Below are 16,109 nucleotides of genomic sequence, written 5' to 3'. Positions count from 1 at the left end.
AATGTATGTACAAAGTTCAGGCACATTGTAAAAATTAAATCTGCTCCAGAGATACTTTCAGCATAAATCAGTTTCCTGCCAGATTTTCTTAAAAAAAAAAAAGAAAAAAACGAAACCAAAACAAAACAAAAGCAAAACAAACATGATTTTGGCATTGGAAACACTCATTTGCAAAGAGTTTCATGCAAACTGATAAATGCAGAGTTTTTTTCATGGTGTGTGTAATTAGTCCATTGAAACATACTAGACCACAAAATGAAAACGTTTGGGTCATTAATAATATTGTTAAATGTAAATGTTATTGTTCAGTTTTGGTGACTGATCCCTGTGGAGTCAACAATGCATTTCAAATAAATCTGTGAACACTTTTATCTACACACTCTATTTTCAGTCTAGCTTTCTTCTATTACTGCATTAACTTGGTATTACTGTTGCTCTATGTAGATTTAAGCCAACTAAAACACAACAGAACAATCTAATTGAGAGAGGTCTTGTTTCACATGAGAAGTATCTTCAACAGTGTAACACCACTGAGCCACGTCTGCCTCAGGCTGTGCCCTACTGAATCTCAACAGCACTTGTCACCTGTTGCTGGAGCTGTTTTTATCCACAGCCAAAAATTCAACATCCCTTTGGTCTAATTCTGCTGTGACAGAATAAGCTATTGCTCCATTTGTCCAGATGTGCTGTTTCAAGGCTGTGTTACCAGTAAGGGATGGCAAATGTGTTCTTTTGATTTTCTTTGCTAGTCTTGCAAAGCACAATAGTGCTGAACTAAATATCATAGAAAATCCACACAGGAGAAATGATGCAGTATAGCTGCCAGTTGTGTCCACAAGCCAACCTGTAGGGAAAAAAAAAAAAGATTTTTAGAGGTCCACCAGTACTCTTGTGGATAATTTACAAATCCTGTTACCCAGTTATAAGCTTCTGGAGTTATCACATATAAATACAATCAAATAATACAGATTTACATCACCATCACTAAACTTTTACATTCTGGGGCAGAGAGGGATTTATTCTCAGCAGGCAAATAATATCTTTATGGCCTTTTGTTTGGAGGTCAAATCCACAAGAAAAGGCAGAGTAGTCATCACCACACTACTAAATAAACATCTTCCAATGGCCTGGATTTAACTGGCAGTCTTTAGAAGGCTTAGAGAGCTCTAAGATCTTCATGCAGAAACATTTATTAAGCTCTGGCCACACTCATGCTTCACTCAAAACAATTTTATTTGGCAATAATTGTTGCTATGGAAAACTAAATTAAAAGCTTAATGAGCAGTGATTAATTGGGAACTGATGTGAACATCAGACAAAATATGCAATATATATATATACTTTGTTGTTTGAAAAGATCTCAGACCTTCCACAGTATTAAAAACTGTGTCAAGTGCTTTCTAAAGAATAATAAGGGTACAGTTCTCATCCTTACTTCACTGTAATGGTATGGATGGGAAAAATGATGGTTAGATATTACAGGGATGAGTTCATGACCAAACAGGAGTGGAGCTGACTCACCCACCTGTTCAAAGCAATGTAGAGACTAAATACAAAAAGAAAACATAAAAAAAAGACAAACTTGGAATTAAACTCTCTTTAGAGAGTTTTAGATTTTACAAAATCATGTAATTTCACAGTGAAATCTTTTACTCCTTCTACTTGCACAGTTTCTAAACTACATGAGGTGGTGATGTAACAGCTCTTAGAAGCCCATTTCATAGTGGTGTGTTTTCTAAATTTCAACTCACTCTATATGTAGAAATCATCCCACTGAGACCAGGATGGAAGATCTAAAGACTTATGAACATCCAGGTGTGTTATTCCTTTACCTGGAGGCTGCCTTCACATTCACTGTGCATTTGCTATCCTTCCTCCCCCTTTACATCACAGCAATAGGAAAATATGAAGTACTGATAAGGTTATAGGAAAGTCATTTGACAAAACTGACCTGCCACAGGTGGGCTCACTAGGTATGGTATGGCATGAAGAAAATACACAACGCCCAGTGCTGATGACAACAAAGCAGTTCCCACTACATCTGCTGTCACAACAGGGATCAACGTTACATAGGCTCCATCAAAGTAGCCAAAGGTAAATGAGAAAGGCACAAGCAAGGGGAAGCTCTGGAGAACTGGCAGGAAAAGACAAGAGAGGCCATCCATTCCCACAGCAAAGAGGTAACAAAAGTACCGATGTTTCTTCAGGCACCTGCAAATTTCAAAGCAGAAAAGAAAAATATTATCACTGAAACCAGCATTTCAGCTTCTATGCCCTGGCATGCAGTGGTTCAGTCCCTCTCTCTCTCTCTGTCTCGTTTCTACAGCTCAAATTTAAGTCAATTGCCTTACACAAGTCTTCACTCAGCACATGAGCCCAGGTTGGGAAAGTTGCCCACCTACATCTGCAGAAACATCTGGCCAGCAGCAGCCGTGCTGCCTGCAGTGTTCTTCAGGATGTTCCTAGTGACAGAACCCTGCTGCCAGGATTTTGCAGTCCCCTAAAGTTTCAATGCTCAAAGCAATATTTCATCGAGCTTTACATCCCATCTCAGCAAGGTGCTCCCAGTACTATGCATAAAATATTGCAGTATACCTCTCTTAGCTGTCACCTATCCAGTCAGCCCTTAAATGTGAGTTAGTGTGAGTTGAGATGGCAATTCCCTTCCTTCCTGCTCCACAAAATCAATAACTGATTTCTCCCACAAACTAAATAAGTGTAAAGAATGCATCCTTTAGAATCAAAATCCTTGCTAATTTGGCCAGTATCTACTGATGTTATAGATGCTGTACACTGACATTTGGAGTGAGCTGAGTTCACAAAGTATGGTGAGCTCTTATATACTGGAAAATGCATAACAATTTTCAGTCAGTCCTTCCTAGCATGTGCCTAACAATATTGGACCAGACCCTGGACCCCCTTCCATAACTTCTGTGCCTCCCCAGCAGCACAAAAGAGATGGAAAGGCAGAGGAAGCAGGGTGAAATCCCCTTGGAAATAGATATGGAGAATCACACTCAACGTACCTCAGGCAAGGGGTTACATTTCCACTATCAAACATATAAACACATAATTTTTTCAGGAAAAAGGATATTAAACCAGCAGAATTTAATAAACTCAGAAGAGACAAAACAGCAAGCATTCCTGAAAGTTAGACTGTGTTGTTGAGGTTTATAAAGTTGCACATGCCACAGAAAGAGTACATAATGTTAATTTTTATATGTATTATACCTTGCTTGCATACAGCCTCCCACCAGCTAAAGATTACACTTGGTCAGCCAGAAGCCCTTACCTTCTGTCTGTGAGCCATCCAAAGGTGATATTACCAATGATGTCTATGACACCAAGAATGGACATGAGGAAGGCAGCCTGGTGATGGCTCACTCCAACACTCAAAGCATAAGGCACTAGGTAGACAAAAAGAGGGCTGCAGCCATATGCCATAAATAAAATTGACACTGCCAGCACCATGAATCCTGGCATCAGCAAAAAGTCATATTCCTTCCATGAACATTCATGAGGCCATAATTTGATTAAAGGTGAACAGATGGACATTCGCTTTAAGTCTTGTTTCTCTGTTTCCGGGACATAATTCTGTTCAAGCAACTCAGGAGCAGTTTTACAATCCTCCTTAAGAGAAATAGGCCGCATCAAGGCACCACAGACACAGAGGTTTAAAACAAAACCTCCCAGGATGAGCAAAGCTCCTCGCCAGGAAAACTGCTCAATTAAGAGCTGGACCACAGGGGCCAGGATGAAGGTACCAATTCCACTTCCTGACATGGCTATTCCATATGCCAGTGCTTTCCTTCTGTTGAAGTATTTGCCCACCATCGCAATGGCTGGAGAATAACAAAGTGCAAACCCAAGTCCTAGAAGAGAAAGCAAAGTGCAGATGGCTTAATACTAAGCATGACATATGGAACATATTAAAGCAAACCACATAATGTATTTTCATTAGTACAAATGAATAGAAAGCTTTTTCTGATTCTGTATCACGCAGCCCAGTCTAAATGTGATGAGAAACTAGGATGACATCTTTCTTCCACTGGCAGGGTCCCTGACTTGACAAACCTAACTGATGACCATTAATCCACAGTAATAAGACCCAGACAGAAGTGATGGGGTTTACTTCACAGCAAGAACAAGGATGATCACTAAACATGAGAGAACTGGTGTACCAGCCTCTCCTGCATACAAGATGAGGTCTTGCCCCAGGGCCTGCTCCAATGCTGGCACTGGACACGCTGTCCTGATGAGGCACCGCTTTGTGTTTTGGTCTGTTGCAACCCTGAACATTAATTTTCAGGTCTCTGAAACACAGTACAAAGAGCCTGTCTCTGTTACTAATATTCTACAAAAAACCTGTCTTGGTCTGCTAAACAAACTCCTTGCAACAGCTGCTTGGAGTCCTGACCATTTTAAATCCCTGCCTACAAGTAAAGAGGGGAGGAAAGCGTCAGAAAGCCAGATCCAGTTGAGTAAACAAATAAGATTCATCTCTTGGATGGAGAAAAAGATTGTGGACTCTGCTGCAGAATCAGAGAGCAGGTTTTAATCATCAAGTGGTTGCCCTAACACTAAAATATGTATTTCTGAATCAGTAATAGAAATTAGTTCCTGACTAGGGTTTTGGAGCATGTCCTACATTGAGGGTAAAACAGTCCCCAGTGCTGTAACCAGCTTGCCACATCCTCCTCAAAGGCCACACTGTGTGGGGCAGGCACTAAACCTGCCAGGATGGAATAAGAGGATTAGAGGGACTCTGGGCGGCGGGTGCCCAGTCTGGCACGCCTCAGGTGGCGAGGGGACAAGCAGGGCACAGAGCTGGGCTTGGACCTCTACAGGCAGCAGAGCCAGCAGAGCAGCCCTGAGCTAGACATCATCACTCAAGAGCTATGAAAATAATATTTTATTAGGCACACACACCATTTATTTTTCAGTGAGTTGGCAGGGGGAAATAGGGCTCAAAAAAGCCAACAAATGTCCTGTGAAAAGTGGAAAGTTTAGGACTGAAAACTTTTTCCTGCCTCTTAGAACTCTGCTACTTATTGACACTCCTCAGCCTCACCTCTGCTTCACTCTTTGATTTCAAGTCCTGCTGCTTTTATGGATTTAGACATTCACTTGTTGTGGTCCCATCTGCTCTCTGGGTTGGGGGCACCACATCTAGCCTTTACCAACAGTTCACCTCTCTGTTAATCAGTCCCTACAGGCTAAAAGTTCGCTGCTTGTAATGAGCTTGGCTCTTTACTACTCCATGTACAAGTTGTATCTGCTTTTCCACCTCGGTATTCACAGCAGCTCCCACTAAAGAAGCCTCAGAGGTATTAGCATGGTTTGTAGCACAGCCCCTCAAGTTACAAGAAGCCTTTTTATTTGTTATGAACACATTTTGTCAAAGATTAACATTGTAATACAGGAGCAACACGTGCTAAAATAAGGAATTTTTTTTTAAACAAATAAGCTGTTGGCAGCATGTGAACTGCAGTAATTCCACCAACTCGTTACTAAACTCCAGGGGACCAAGTACAAGGTCTTATATCACCGTGGCTACCAGGTCAGTATTAATGAGGAAGGAATGTCAGTGTGACCACGGGCCTCTCTCAAGTTCCTCTGTGCACAACAAACACAGGCAGACAGGACAGAGCAAAGATTTGTTTTCACTATACCTGAGCAAAAATGGAGGAGCTGCTACAGCAAGACTACCAACCAGCAATTTTTTTTGCTGTTCAACTGGAATGTAATGCAGAGAAAAGTAAGGCATACAGCTGAGGTGCCTGGTATTCACCAAGAGCTCCTCTATTCTTACTTACATTTATGTTTTGGTTTAAACTTTTTTCCCAAATATGCAAATATATTAGGGCAATCTAGAACCTCTGCTGTAACAAACTCCTCCCAAATCCCAGACAAAACAGGGAAGCCTTTTCATGTATACCAACTGCAACAGCAGTCCTTCCTGACCTCCCATAATTTCAGAACTTTATCAACAATCCTCTCTCCAACAGAAGGTAAGAGTTGCTTTTGTATTTGTGTGATATGAGATCAGTCAATGCTGAAGCTCTTGCTGGCTCAGCTTTTTGTCTACAATCATGGGAACACATCTGAGCATCTCTGTTTGACCAGTGCAGTGTCAATATGACATGGAGAAGAGATCACCCATCATTTTTAGCGTTCCTGTCTTGTGTTCTGGCAGAAACAAAGGGGCTGAATGCATCCTACCTGTGAGGACTCCTAATGATAAGTAGAGATGTTCCAGACTGGTGGCGAATGAGCTCAAAATTAGTCCAGTAGATGCAAGCAGCCCTCCTAGCATGATACCAACTTGGCAGGATACATGATTACTGATTAAACTCCCAAGCGGGGCTTCAAAGAAACAAATAAAGCTGGTAGTTAATGGCAGGTCCTCAAACACAGTTCACTGCAACTGTTATAAATTAAACGGAAGCAGGAGGAAGCAGGAGAAAATGGTATTTGCAGCTACAGAGTGATCTTCCAACATAACCCTACCACAATGGCATGAGCACCAAATATAAAGAAAAAAATCTAAAAGTAATTTTCCTGAAAGTCAGGATAAACCTGAAACTCACAGTAGCTTTCTCAGCAGCCATTTCTGTAGATCAAAGTCATTATGGAACACAGCTAATGTGCAGTGTCAAGGGGTCAAGACAGGCCACAGGAACAGCCCACACTGTTCATTACTCTGTGCTTACAACACTCAGACTTTTCTCCACCTGGAATTTGCACTTCAGCCCTCAGTAACTTTAAGTGTCCTTCCTCACAACTCCCTGGCCTTGTGGGCTCAGGGTTAGACCCAAACAGGAGAGGTCTCATATCTTTTGGACAATCTCCAGGGCTGCTACCCTTCTCCTGCATTTCTCCCATATCACCCTGCTTCTACCATGGGATGTCATCACCAACCCTCTCCCCTTCTACCACCTGCAATGCCAGGGCAAGGTTACCCTTATTTCTCTCTTTTCCCCAAGATATAACCTGGCTGTCACAGGTGAGTTGTTGCATCTCATTCTGGCTGTGCCATTCTGCCTTTCTAGCAATTCTTATGGATTAACCTCTTCTACAGGACTAGGGCATGGATTTTTACCAAGCTGTACAGCTTTAAATCAAACCCATGAGAAAGTCAGTACAACTGCAACATTGATGCACATGATTTTTAATAATAGCAAATTTTCTTTTAATAGAGAAGACTATTTGTAAATATACACTGTTGATAAAAGGAGGGTGGTTGTGACTTGGTCTGGAGGCAAGATGTACATCCTGTGTTACATCTCAAATATGACTCCAATCAAAAGGCAAAAGAAACAATTGCTCAGTTAATAGCTCTCAAACATGAGGTGTCCCAATAGACCTCAACAAAAGTACATTTCTGAAAAATTAGATCATTTCACAAAACAAAGTTCTGCTTTTCTTTAGTATGAAGACACTCCCTTGCACAACTGTGTTGGGGGAAGCAGCTTGGATATACCATACCCCAGAGATCCCACAGTATCACTCTTTCCCAGCTGACTCCACCAACTTGTAAGCAGGCTAAGAACAGATGAAGCCAATGCAAAAGTAGCCACATTACTCTTAAAAGGGTAATACACACCACAAAGCATCGTAGCACAGTCAACAATGGAGTGGATCCAAGCAGTTCTGGCATAATCCTGCCCAAAGTATGCCTGAAACTCCACAAAAAAAATGGAGATGCACCTAGGACAGAAAACATGAACACCAGTCTGATAAACATGGAAATTTGCCTCAAGGAAAACACTGTGCTCACTCTTCAGGTATAAAAAGTACCCACTTGAAGGTTCTCTCCAGCTCCTGGGAAAATCAAAATTGTGGCTGTGAACATTATAATATCACGTTTCTTGCTGGAGTATCTGCTGCTAGAGATTTTATGACTCATAGTATTTTGAACTAAAAGGAAATTGAAAGGCTAATTCTCCCCAGCAACTTATAGCCCATAAGATGATGTTGCTTCCCTGGCACACAAAGCCCTGGTTTCACAGTTCTTCACTGACCTTGTTGCTCACTATCCCACACCCACACAGAGCACGAGGGTAGGTCAATATAATACCTGCAGAGCAAACCCCACGTGCAGCTGTGTGCTCATGGATGGACAAGCGCAAAGTAACTCCTCTCAAGCGGAGGATCAAAACACAGCAGGAGCCTGTGGACCTTCCAGCAGTTTAATGAAATGTTTCCGGGGGGGTTACTTTGCTCAACTTGACAAGTGTTACTGTTCAGCACGTCCCTGCAGCGCAACAGATTAAAAGGCTGCATAATTTCATTCTCTTTTCTGGATCAACAAGAGATGCCTTTTCCCCCTCTCTTTCTCCCAAGTGAGTGAATGACCACTTTCTTCAGCTTTTTTCCTTGCACATATTTCACTCTTCTATGTACTCTAATGTGTGCCAGCCATTAGATGATTTCCTGGACATAACACATTGCACACATGAACACAGAATTAAATCCACTAGGAATTCTCTGCTGTTATTATGGAATTAGTACATTTGTATGCATTAACTAACACTGTATAAGTGTTTCTATCCTCTTCTGTGCTGATGACTCCAAGACCCTACATCCCTAAAAACTTAAGATCCCTAAACCTGGGAGCTTTATTTTAAAAGAAATAAGAACTTTAGGTAGGAAACACTGTATTTACATTATACTGACTGCCCAACAAGACATTCTTTCAGTTTTTCTCACTTACTAGGGTGCTTAACTCTCTGCTTAATATAGCTAAATTGTCCATGTTCACACACACCAGGCTCCTCTATCTCCAGTCAACATCAAAGTCACTGTGAAAGCAATCTCTTCCCAGATTGCGCTACATTTATGCGAGGCAGCAGTCTAGTCCTGTTCTTTCTATTTTGAGAAAATATTTTCTGCATATTTTGGATACCAGAAGGGTGCAGAGAGGGGCCTCTTCTCTAGGGCTTGGACCTTCTCAGGCAGGACAGTACCTGAAATGCTCACAGTAGGAGAAGGGGGTATTTACATGATTTTCACATTGACTCAGGCGTCACATCAATTTACTGGGACTGGCAAAAATGAGCACGGCTGTGGGGTCAGAGGGACACAGTGAACCCAAAGAGACCCTACATGATTCCTCCCTCCCCAGCCAAACCACCACAGCCTGAAATAGCTCTACCTGCCCCTGGCCTTGCTTCTGTAAGAAATCAAGGAGCGGGTGCTGAAAGCTAGAGCAGCTATCAGAGGAGGCGAGACTAAAGCCAGAAGTTTCATAATCCCTTCGTTGCCCCCACAGCCTTAGGGGTTTTAGGAGATAACAAACCCTCTTACTGAGGGGGAAAAAAAAAAAAAAAAAAAAAGCTAATGCCACAAAGAGGCCAGCAAGACAAGCAGCAGTGCCTTTACCTTGTCACGGCCCTGGTGCAGATGGTGACGAGGAAGCAGCCAGCGACAATCATCCATCCCCAGCCGCCGTCGGGAGGGCCGGCGGGCCGGGCCCGGCGGGCCGAGGCCATGGCGATGGCCGCGCTCCTCGCCTCAGCGGCAGCGCCTGGCTCCGGCCCTCAGGCCCGGCGCGGGCCGGGGCTGCTCGGCACATGGGGCTGCGGCCATCTGCGGAGAGAGACAGCCAGAGTCAGGACACACTGCAGGCGCTGTAACCTGCGCGGCTGGGCAGACATCCTGCCTCAGCTCTCCCTGCCACAGAAAAGGGAGCGCTTTCTTCCACATGCACTTTATGAAAATTTGTTGGAACCAAGAGGGCCATCAGAATTTGAGCCAGCGTCTGGTATCATGCTTTTCATGATAACTTGGGTGGTTTGTCCAGCACTTGCAGCCTGGCACACAGTACCCTCTTCCGCTTGCCTGCAAGTCACTTACTGCTGCCAGTCCTCATTCACCTAGGCAGGCTCCCCCCCTCATCCCATCCCTGGCCTGAACTGTATTTTCAATTGCAATCTCTACTCAAACCAGCTATTCTTCCTTGTGCACAATTTAGTGCAAAAGTTTTGTTTGAGAGAATACAGTTTTCACCTTTGTACGAGAAGGGAATATTTACTCCACAACCAGAGAAGATCTGGTGATAAAATGACCTCTGTATTCTCACAAGCTAAACCCCGGATGAAAGCTGTAATCAGCAGGACACAGCAGCTTAAGTTTGTGAGCATGGACACTTCACAGAAGGTTAGAGCTAGCCTGTCCCTCTCCTAACCACATAAATCAAAACTGTGTCTGCATCCAGGCCATCAAATTGTCTCTAAATGCACACTGGGTGCTGCAGGAGACCCACTGACACCACGGGATGGACCCTAGGTGAGTAACTGAGTCATGTGCTTTGCTAAGGGGACCAAAAAAAAGCCCCCAGTCCTTTTGCATCAGTGACTGAATGGCAGGGCTCAACTGGGGGACCTGAAGTGCCCCAATTTTCTCAGTGCAGGAACACACAGTGCTGGCTGTCAGTGCCAGACTTCAGCCCATGTTTCTGCCATCACCAGCAAGCCCTTAACCTCTGGATGGATCAAAGACTTCTAAGACATAAGCAGAATATCTGGGACGCCTTTCAGTTTTGCTTGAAGAGGAAGTTCAAATATCTTCTATCTCACCTAGCTACAACAGATGCTGAGTATGCAAGATTCCCACTGACAAGAACCACAGGCTTCCCAGGAAGTGTTACCTGTTATGGCAGGTCAGAGGGCTACAGAGCCACTTAAAATGGCAATTCAAGAAAGCAGCTACATGGTTAACAGTGTGCATCCTCAGTCCTTGAAGCTGCTCAGACAAGTAATGCTCAAGGTTTGACTCTGCAAAGCCCAGAGCTTCCTGACGCAAAACAGCAAGACACTCTAGAACTAGCCCTAAACACCCCTACATCTGAACCTTTGAGAAGTGTCCATCAGTGACCTCCTTGAGATATGCAGAGTTGCAGCTCAAAACCAAAACCAGTTATTTTAAGAAAATATATACACACAGCCAAACTCAAAGGTGAGCAAAACAGGGGAAAACAGGTATGACAAACAAAAAGCACAACATGTTGAAAGCTTAGTGATGTAGTTAGGTGGAGTTTGCATAAGCACATGATCCATCACAGGGAGATCCTGGGCACTTCTACAGAGTCTCCGCAAGGAGAAGCTCCTTATTGTGGGTCTGAGCAGTATCTTTCATTGACCCTTCTACAGGATTGAAGGAGGTGGGTTTTTTTGGTTTGGTTTTTTTTGGGTTTTTTTGGGTTTTTTTGGTGGGTCTTGTTGGCTTTTTGTTGTTGTTGTTGTTGTTTTTGTTTGTTTGTTTGTTTGTTTTTGAGGTTTTTTTTCAAGTTTTGATTATTTGGGGTGGAGGAGGAACTTCCAGGAATGCAGGAACGCCAGAATGGAAAAAAATAACCCTTCAATATGAAGAAATACATACAAAAATTTTCAGAGGAGTCAACAATCTCCACATTGTTAGCCCTAACTAATGTTAATGCACAAACAGTAGTAGCTGGGTGGCATGGCCTCAGCCTAGATCTCTGGCCCAACTTCCGAGGCAAGCTTCAGCTCAGGGTTGAGTTCACATTTTTAGCTGTACATTAACGTACTTGGGAAGAATTTGATGACATATCAGGCTAAGTAAACAGAGATTAGGTGTTTGGTTACATGGTTACTTGCTGTTATTTTCCCAGAACCCTGCCAGCAAACATTTAATGAGATTGCAAGCAACTGAAAACAGCCATATTATAAAAAATGCCTGGCCAACAGGAAAATGCCACCCAGCCTCCCTATAGCAGGTTAGTGCAGACCTCATCTCCTTGACTCCCCACTTGCTTCAAGGAGTGCTGTGCCTTTCACAGCCACTGAACTAATAGGTAAGTTAAATAATTGCCTTTCTTGTTGCTGCACAAGTCTAAAAGCACTTATTATGTCAACCTGACAATTTCATTCGGAGGGTAGGAAACTTCATTTGCTTACACCCCAGTGCTGTGTTCTAATTACCTGTATGGTGGATAGTACAGACTGTGGACTCTGCAAATGAAGTTGAACAGCAAGAAAGCACACTTTATCTGAGCAATCATGTCCTCCCCTTTCCCAAACGCCAGTTTGCTCTCATGTTGAATCTTTTTCTCAATCTTTATGGTATAGGATAAGACTATTTTGAATATTTGCTCCACTGTAAGGTGGAGCATTGGCTGCTATTACAACATATCTCAGATGCACATGAAAGTTCCTGCTGCTTGAGACAGCTGAAGGAAAGCAGGGTTAAAATATAATGTCATGAAGCAGCTCTATACTTTGCTAGATAATTTTCACCCAAGCACTAAGTAAATGTGTTTTGTTGTGAGTTCAAAGAAAATGCAAGTGGGGTAAAGATGGTACAAATTTTGCTGATCCTTTAGAGAGCCTGTTACCCAATGTGCCCTGGCAGCTCACTAAACAGTGACTCTGTTCCCCCAAGTTAAAACATTAGGTTTAATTTGGGAGGATAAATATCCTATCAGTTACTTCAGCAGCTGTTTTTGAGAAGCCTAGAAAGAAAGCAAGTGCTCCTGAGAGCACCTCCCTTACTCAGTCACTCAGCAAGCAGAAAGGAGGGGGTGAGGTTACTAAAAAGGCACTGCCATAACCTTGCACCTCATCACAAGGTCCCTTTTGCCAGGAAAAGGAGCACAAAAATCCACGGCAGCTTAGCAACCAGGCAGCACAGCGACAGGAGCCACTGACCTTTTAAACAGCTCATGGCCAGCAAAGCGCTCCCTGCTCCCTCTGCCCACCTCTCCTGCCTCCCTAAAGGTTTCCTTCTTTGGAGTAATTTGTTCAATAATGATATCACAACAATGTGAAGATGCAAAGGATTCGTATGACAAAGGACAGAGGAACAGCAGGTACAGTCACTGTGGCCTGCCTGGGGACCAGGGCTGGCGTTTTTCCTACCTTGTTCACCTGCTCCATTTACAGCACTGGCAACTCCCTCATCTCAAGAAATACCACCTCCAGTGCCTGACAGCTTGGGTGCTTTTTGAAAATGCTCCATTTGTAGAGGGATACAGCTTCAGCCAGAGGAACAGGCATAGGGTGAGATTTGTATCACAGCTGCCCACAGCAGGAACACACTGATCCCAGACCATAGTGGGGGTCCCACTCCACTACTTTCTTATTCTTCACCCTATCCTGATTATACAAAATCAAAATGGCTCTGTGTGTTTAGATGCCTTTGCAATTTCTTTCAGAAATGCATGGAAGGATTCTGTGCAGTATATCCCAACGGAGCTGACCCAAATATGTATCAGCAGCATAAAGCACAGAATCCAACATTTCCTTTACCTGTTCCATAATGCAGAGATGTACATGTCAGAAAAATGAGAAAGAGACTTATCTAGAATTTTCTTTCTGGACCAGCGTGAGACATATCCAAAAGGTTAAACTGTATGTGCCATTTGCTGCCTTTACCATGAAGATGGGGTGCGAGAGGCCTGAGAAGCCTGTGACAGTCTCTGTGCCCAGAACGCCAGGACATGCTTCCAGAACAGGTTCATATACACCACTGAATTTAAACTGTACTTCTCTGGTCAGCAACAACACACACAGCTTTCAAAGTCACTCTAAGAACATTCGTGCAGATGAATTTTATGAAGAACAAGTATAAAGCAGTTTGAGCATAGATGGAGAAGATTCATTAATGCATGAAAGGTAACAGAATTGCATATATTTACTACATTTGATCTACACACTTAACTCTAGGGCTGTTTACTATATTCTTGTATTTACCCTATTCACATAGCTCTAGGCCAGATCTTCTGACTTTCTTTTTCTTCAGATTGCACCAAATATTATTTCTAGGCACTAGCCACATTCATGTTGACCTCCTGTTTTAATACTCTCTCGCGTTCTTTTCCCTTTGACTGCTGCATCTTCAATGAAATGAAAATGAAATAAACTAAAGAACTATGAACAAAAGAAAAAACAAAAAAAGGTGTGGTATGAATATCAAAGACAGAAGAGGAAGAGAGAAGAAGGAAAAAGCTAGCTAACAAAAATATGTGTGTTCTGCGGGACAGTGGGGCATAAGATTAAATATTTTACAGGTTTTGAAAGAGTTCATTTCTTTTGCGTGTCTTGAAGGATCAAGGATGACCACATCTGACCACTGACCAGAGTCCTTCCCAGAAGTTGGCTAGCTACATTAACTTATACAGTGGAGCACATTTAAATGAGGCATGGCATTTGATATGAGCACAGATGATGCAGACAGCTGCAAAATCTCTATTGACTGGTCTAGTCAGGAAGAAAAGAAGATACTCTTTTTGGGTTTTTTTCCTGTTTGGAAAAAAACAAGACATTGTTTCAGCCTCTTTTGCTTCCCCCTATTTCCACACTAGCAATTGGATATCATGGTAGTCACTACAGTCAGCACTCTGGCAGGCAGCTAAATTCTAAATTGTTCTTAAATATATGGAAAATAAAGACTTCAATTCTGAACAGCTCTTGGGATGCAAACACTATTTCTAATCTAATCTATTTTCTCCAGTCAACAGCTGTCCCCTTCTGCACCCTGAGTTAGCTATTTAACTCAAAAAGAACAGCTTGTTTTGATTTGAGTAGAGTCTATTTATCAAGAACTATATGATTATGACTTTGACTTGTTTAAAAACAACTCAAGAGGTTCTCTGCAACCCTATGTTCCTAAATAAAAATAACTCCATTGAGCATCTTAAGGCTGTCACTCTATACTGTCAGCTTTTTTCTGTTTAAATATGTGTTTGTCCAGTCTCTAGACAAAAACAAAGTTTATGTTTTTCTGAAAATAATGGCTGATAAATCCATGGAAATATTCCTTGTGTGAGCAAGTAATCTTGCAGATTATGCACGTCTTTACAAGCAGGGTACACATTCTGCTTCTCTGACCTCCATAAAATCAATATCTCTCCAGCACTGTTACAAAGAGTTAAAAAAAGAACTTACCTTGAAGTTGCTTACCTGAACTTACCTTGCTTACCTGAAAGTTCATTTAGGGAATTGTACCAGAAGAAAAGTAAACAAACAAATATCTAAAAAAATCCCAAAACAAAACCAAAATCCAGCCTGACTTTTAATTGTTGCCATAACACTTAAGACAAGAAGCACATTAAGACAGATTGTAGTCAGTGCTTTATACTTTTTCCAGTTTTTTATCCATATTATTCCTGAATAAATCTGGATGTTTTATTTTGAAAATGTGTAACCCCTTTTATATGTTTAAGGAGGGATTTCCCTATGATACCAAATAAAAGCAACATTAATAATCTGTTTGTATTGCAGTAGGATTTTGGGGCTTCTAATCATGAGCAGTGTCACAGGGCTGGGCATCATACAAACATCTGATAAAACCTGCCCTCCATCCAAAATGTATCCAGATAGAGAAGAGGACGTGTAACAGCCCAGCTTATTAACTCCCATCACTATGCTGAACAGCAAATGTTCTTTGTTTGCTTCAATTAATGCATTTGTGGGAGGTGGTTGCTGGAGACAGACTGAACAGGAAAAGTGTCTGGAAAGCAAAGGGATGCTAAGCAGCTTGTAGATAATGAAGGTGCCAGAGAGGGGCATAGGTGAGTGGGGTAACAAAAGAAGGACAAGAGTTTAGAAGACTCTCATTTACCCAAAAAATAAAATTACTAAGAGCTGAAACATGAATAAGATGGCAAAAGGAAGGGCTGTTGAGCAGCACAATGTTCATTAGCTGCTCCTGTACAAGCAGTCACTGGGAAAGGAAGGGCCATACTTGCCTCCCACAGCAATCACTGTGCCACACTGGCTCCTTAATTTGTCAAAGTTGCCAGACATTGCTAAATCAAATGGTGCAGCTGGAGCCACAGCAGGAGTAATGAGAAATGCAAGGTGGACATCCCTTTTCTCTTAAAACCGTTGTGTAGGGCTTACAGAAAACCAACAGCCTGACAGAAGGGGTCTACAGAAAAAAGTTAAGCAAATGGTAATCGAACCCTCTTGACTCTTTTCTTAGCTCCTGGCTAGGTCAGTCCTTAAAGAATGCAGTTTAACTACAAAGGGTGAAAAATGCGAAGGAAAATTTTCGTAGGAAAACACCTTTGCAGAGAAAGCTTGACTTGAACTTAACCCCACCTGAAAATGTGCATTTTTGATTGACACTCTTAAGGGCTTTTA

General features: G+C 42.3%; 1 protein-coding gene across 2 annotated transcripts in view; it reads right to left on the bottom strand.

Moving 5' to 3' along the window:
• Positions 1–472: 472 nt before the first annotated feature.
• Positions 473–16,109, bottom strand: part of SLC16A12 (solute carrier family 16 member 12) — a 29,309-nt gene continuing 13,672 nt past the window's right edge. The window contains exons 2-7 of one of the 2 annotated variants that reach the window (XM_041461381.1): positions 9,385–9,591; positions 7,607–7,710; positions 6,223–6,366; positions 3,293–3,872; positions 1,952–2,211; positions 473–844 (exon numbers count right to left, since the gene is read on the bottom strand). In XM_041461381.1, the coding sequence (XP_041317315.1) occupies positions 582–844; positions 1,952–2,211; positions 3,293–3,872; positions 6,223–6,366; positions 7,607–7,710; positions 9,385–9,494 (1,461 nt within the window). In that variant the 5' untranslated portion in view covers positions 9,495–9,591 and the 3' untranslated portion in view covers positions 473–581. The remainder of the gene's footprint in view (positions 845–1,951; positions 2,212–3,292; positions 3,873–6,222; positions 6,367–7,606; positions 7,711–9,384; positions 9,592–16,109) is intronic. The other variant, XM_041461382.1, reaches the window with a different exon arrangement.

This window comes from Pyrgilauda ruficollis, unplaced genomic scaffold (assembly GCF_017590135.1).
Source record: "Pyrgilauda ruficollis isolate IOZ18807 unplaced genomic scaffold, ASM1759013v1 scaffold15, whole genome shotgun sequence".
Taxonomy (NCBI): domain Eukaryota; kingdom Metazoa; phylum Chordata; class Aves; order Passeriformes; family Passeridae; genus Pyrgilauda; species Pyrgilauda ruficollis.
This window is presented reverse-complemented; position numbering and strand designations above follow the sequence as displayed.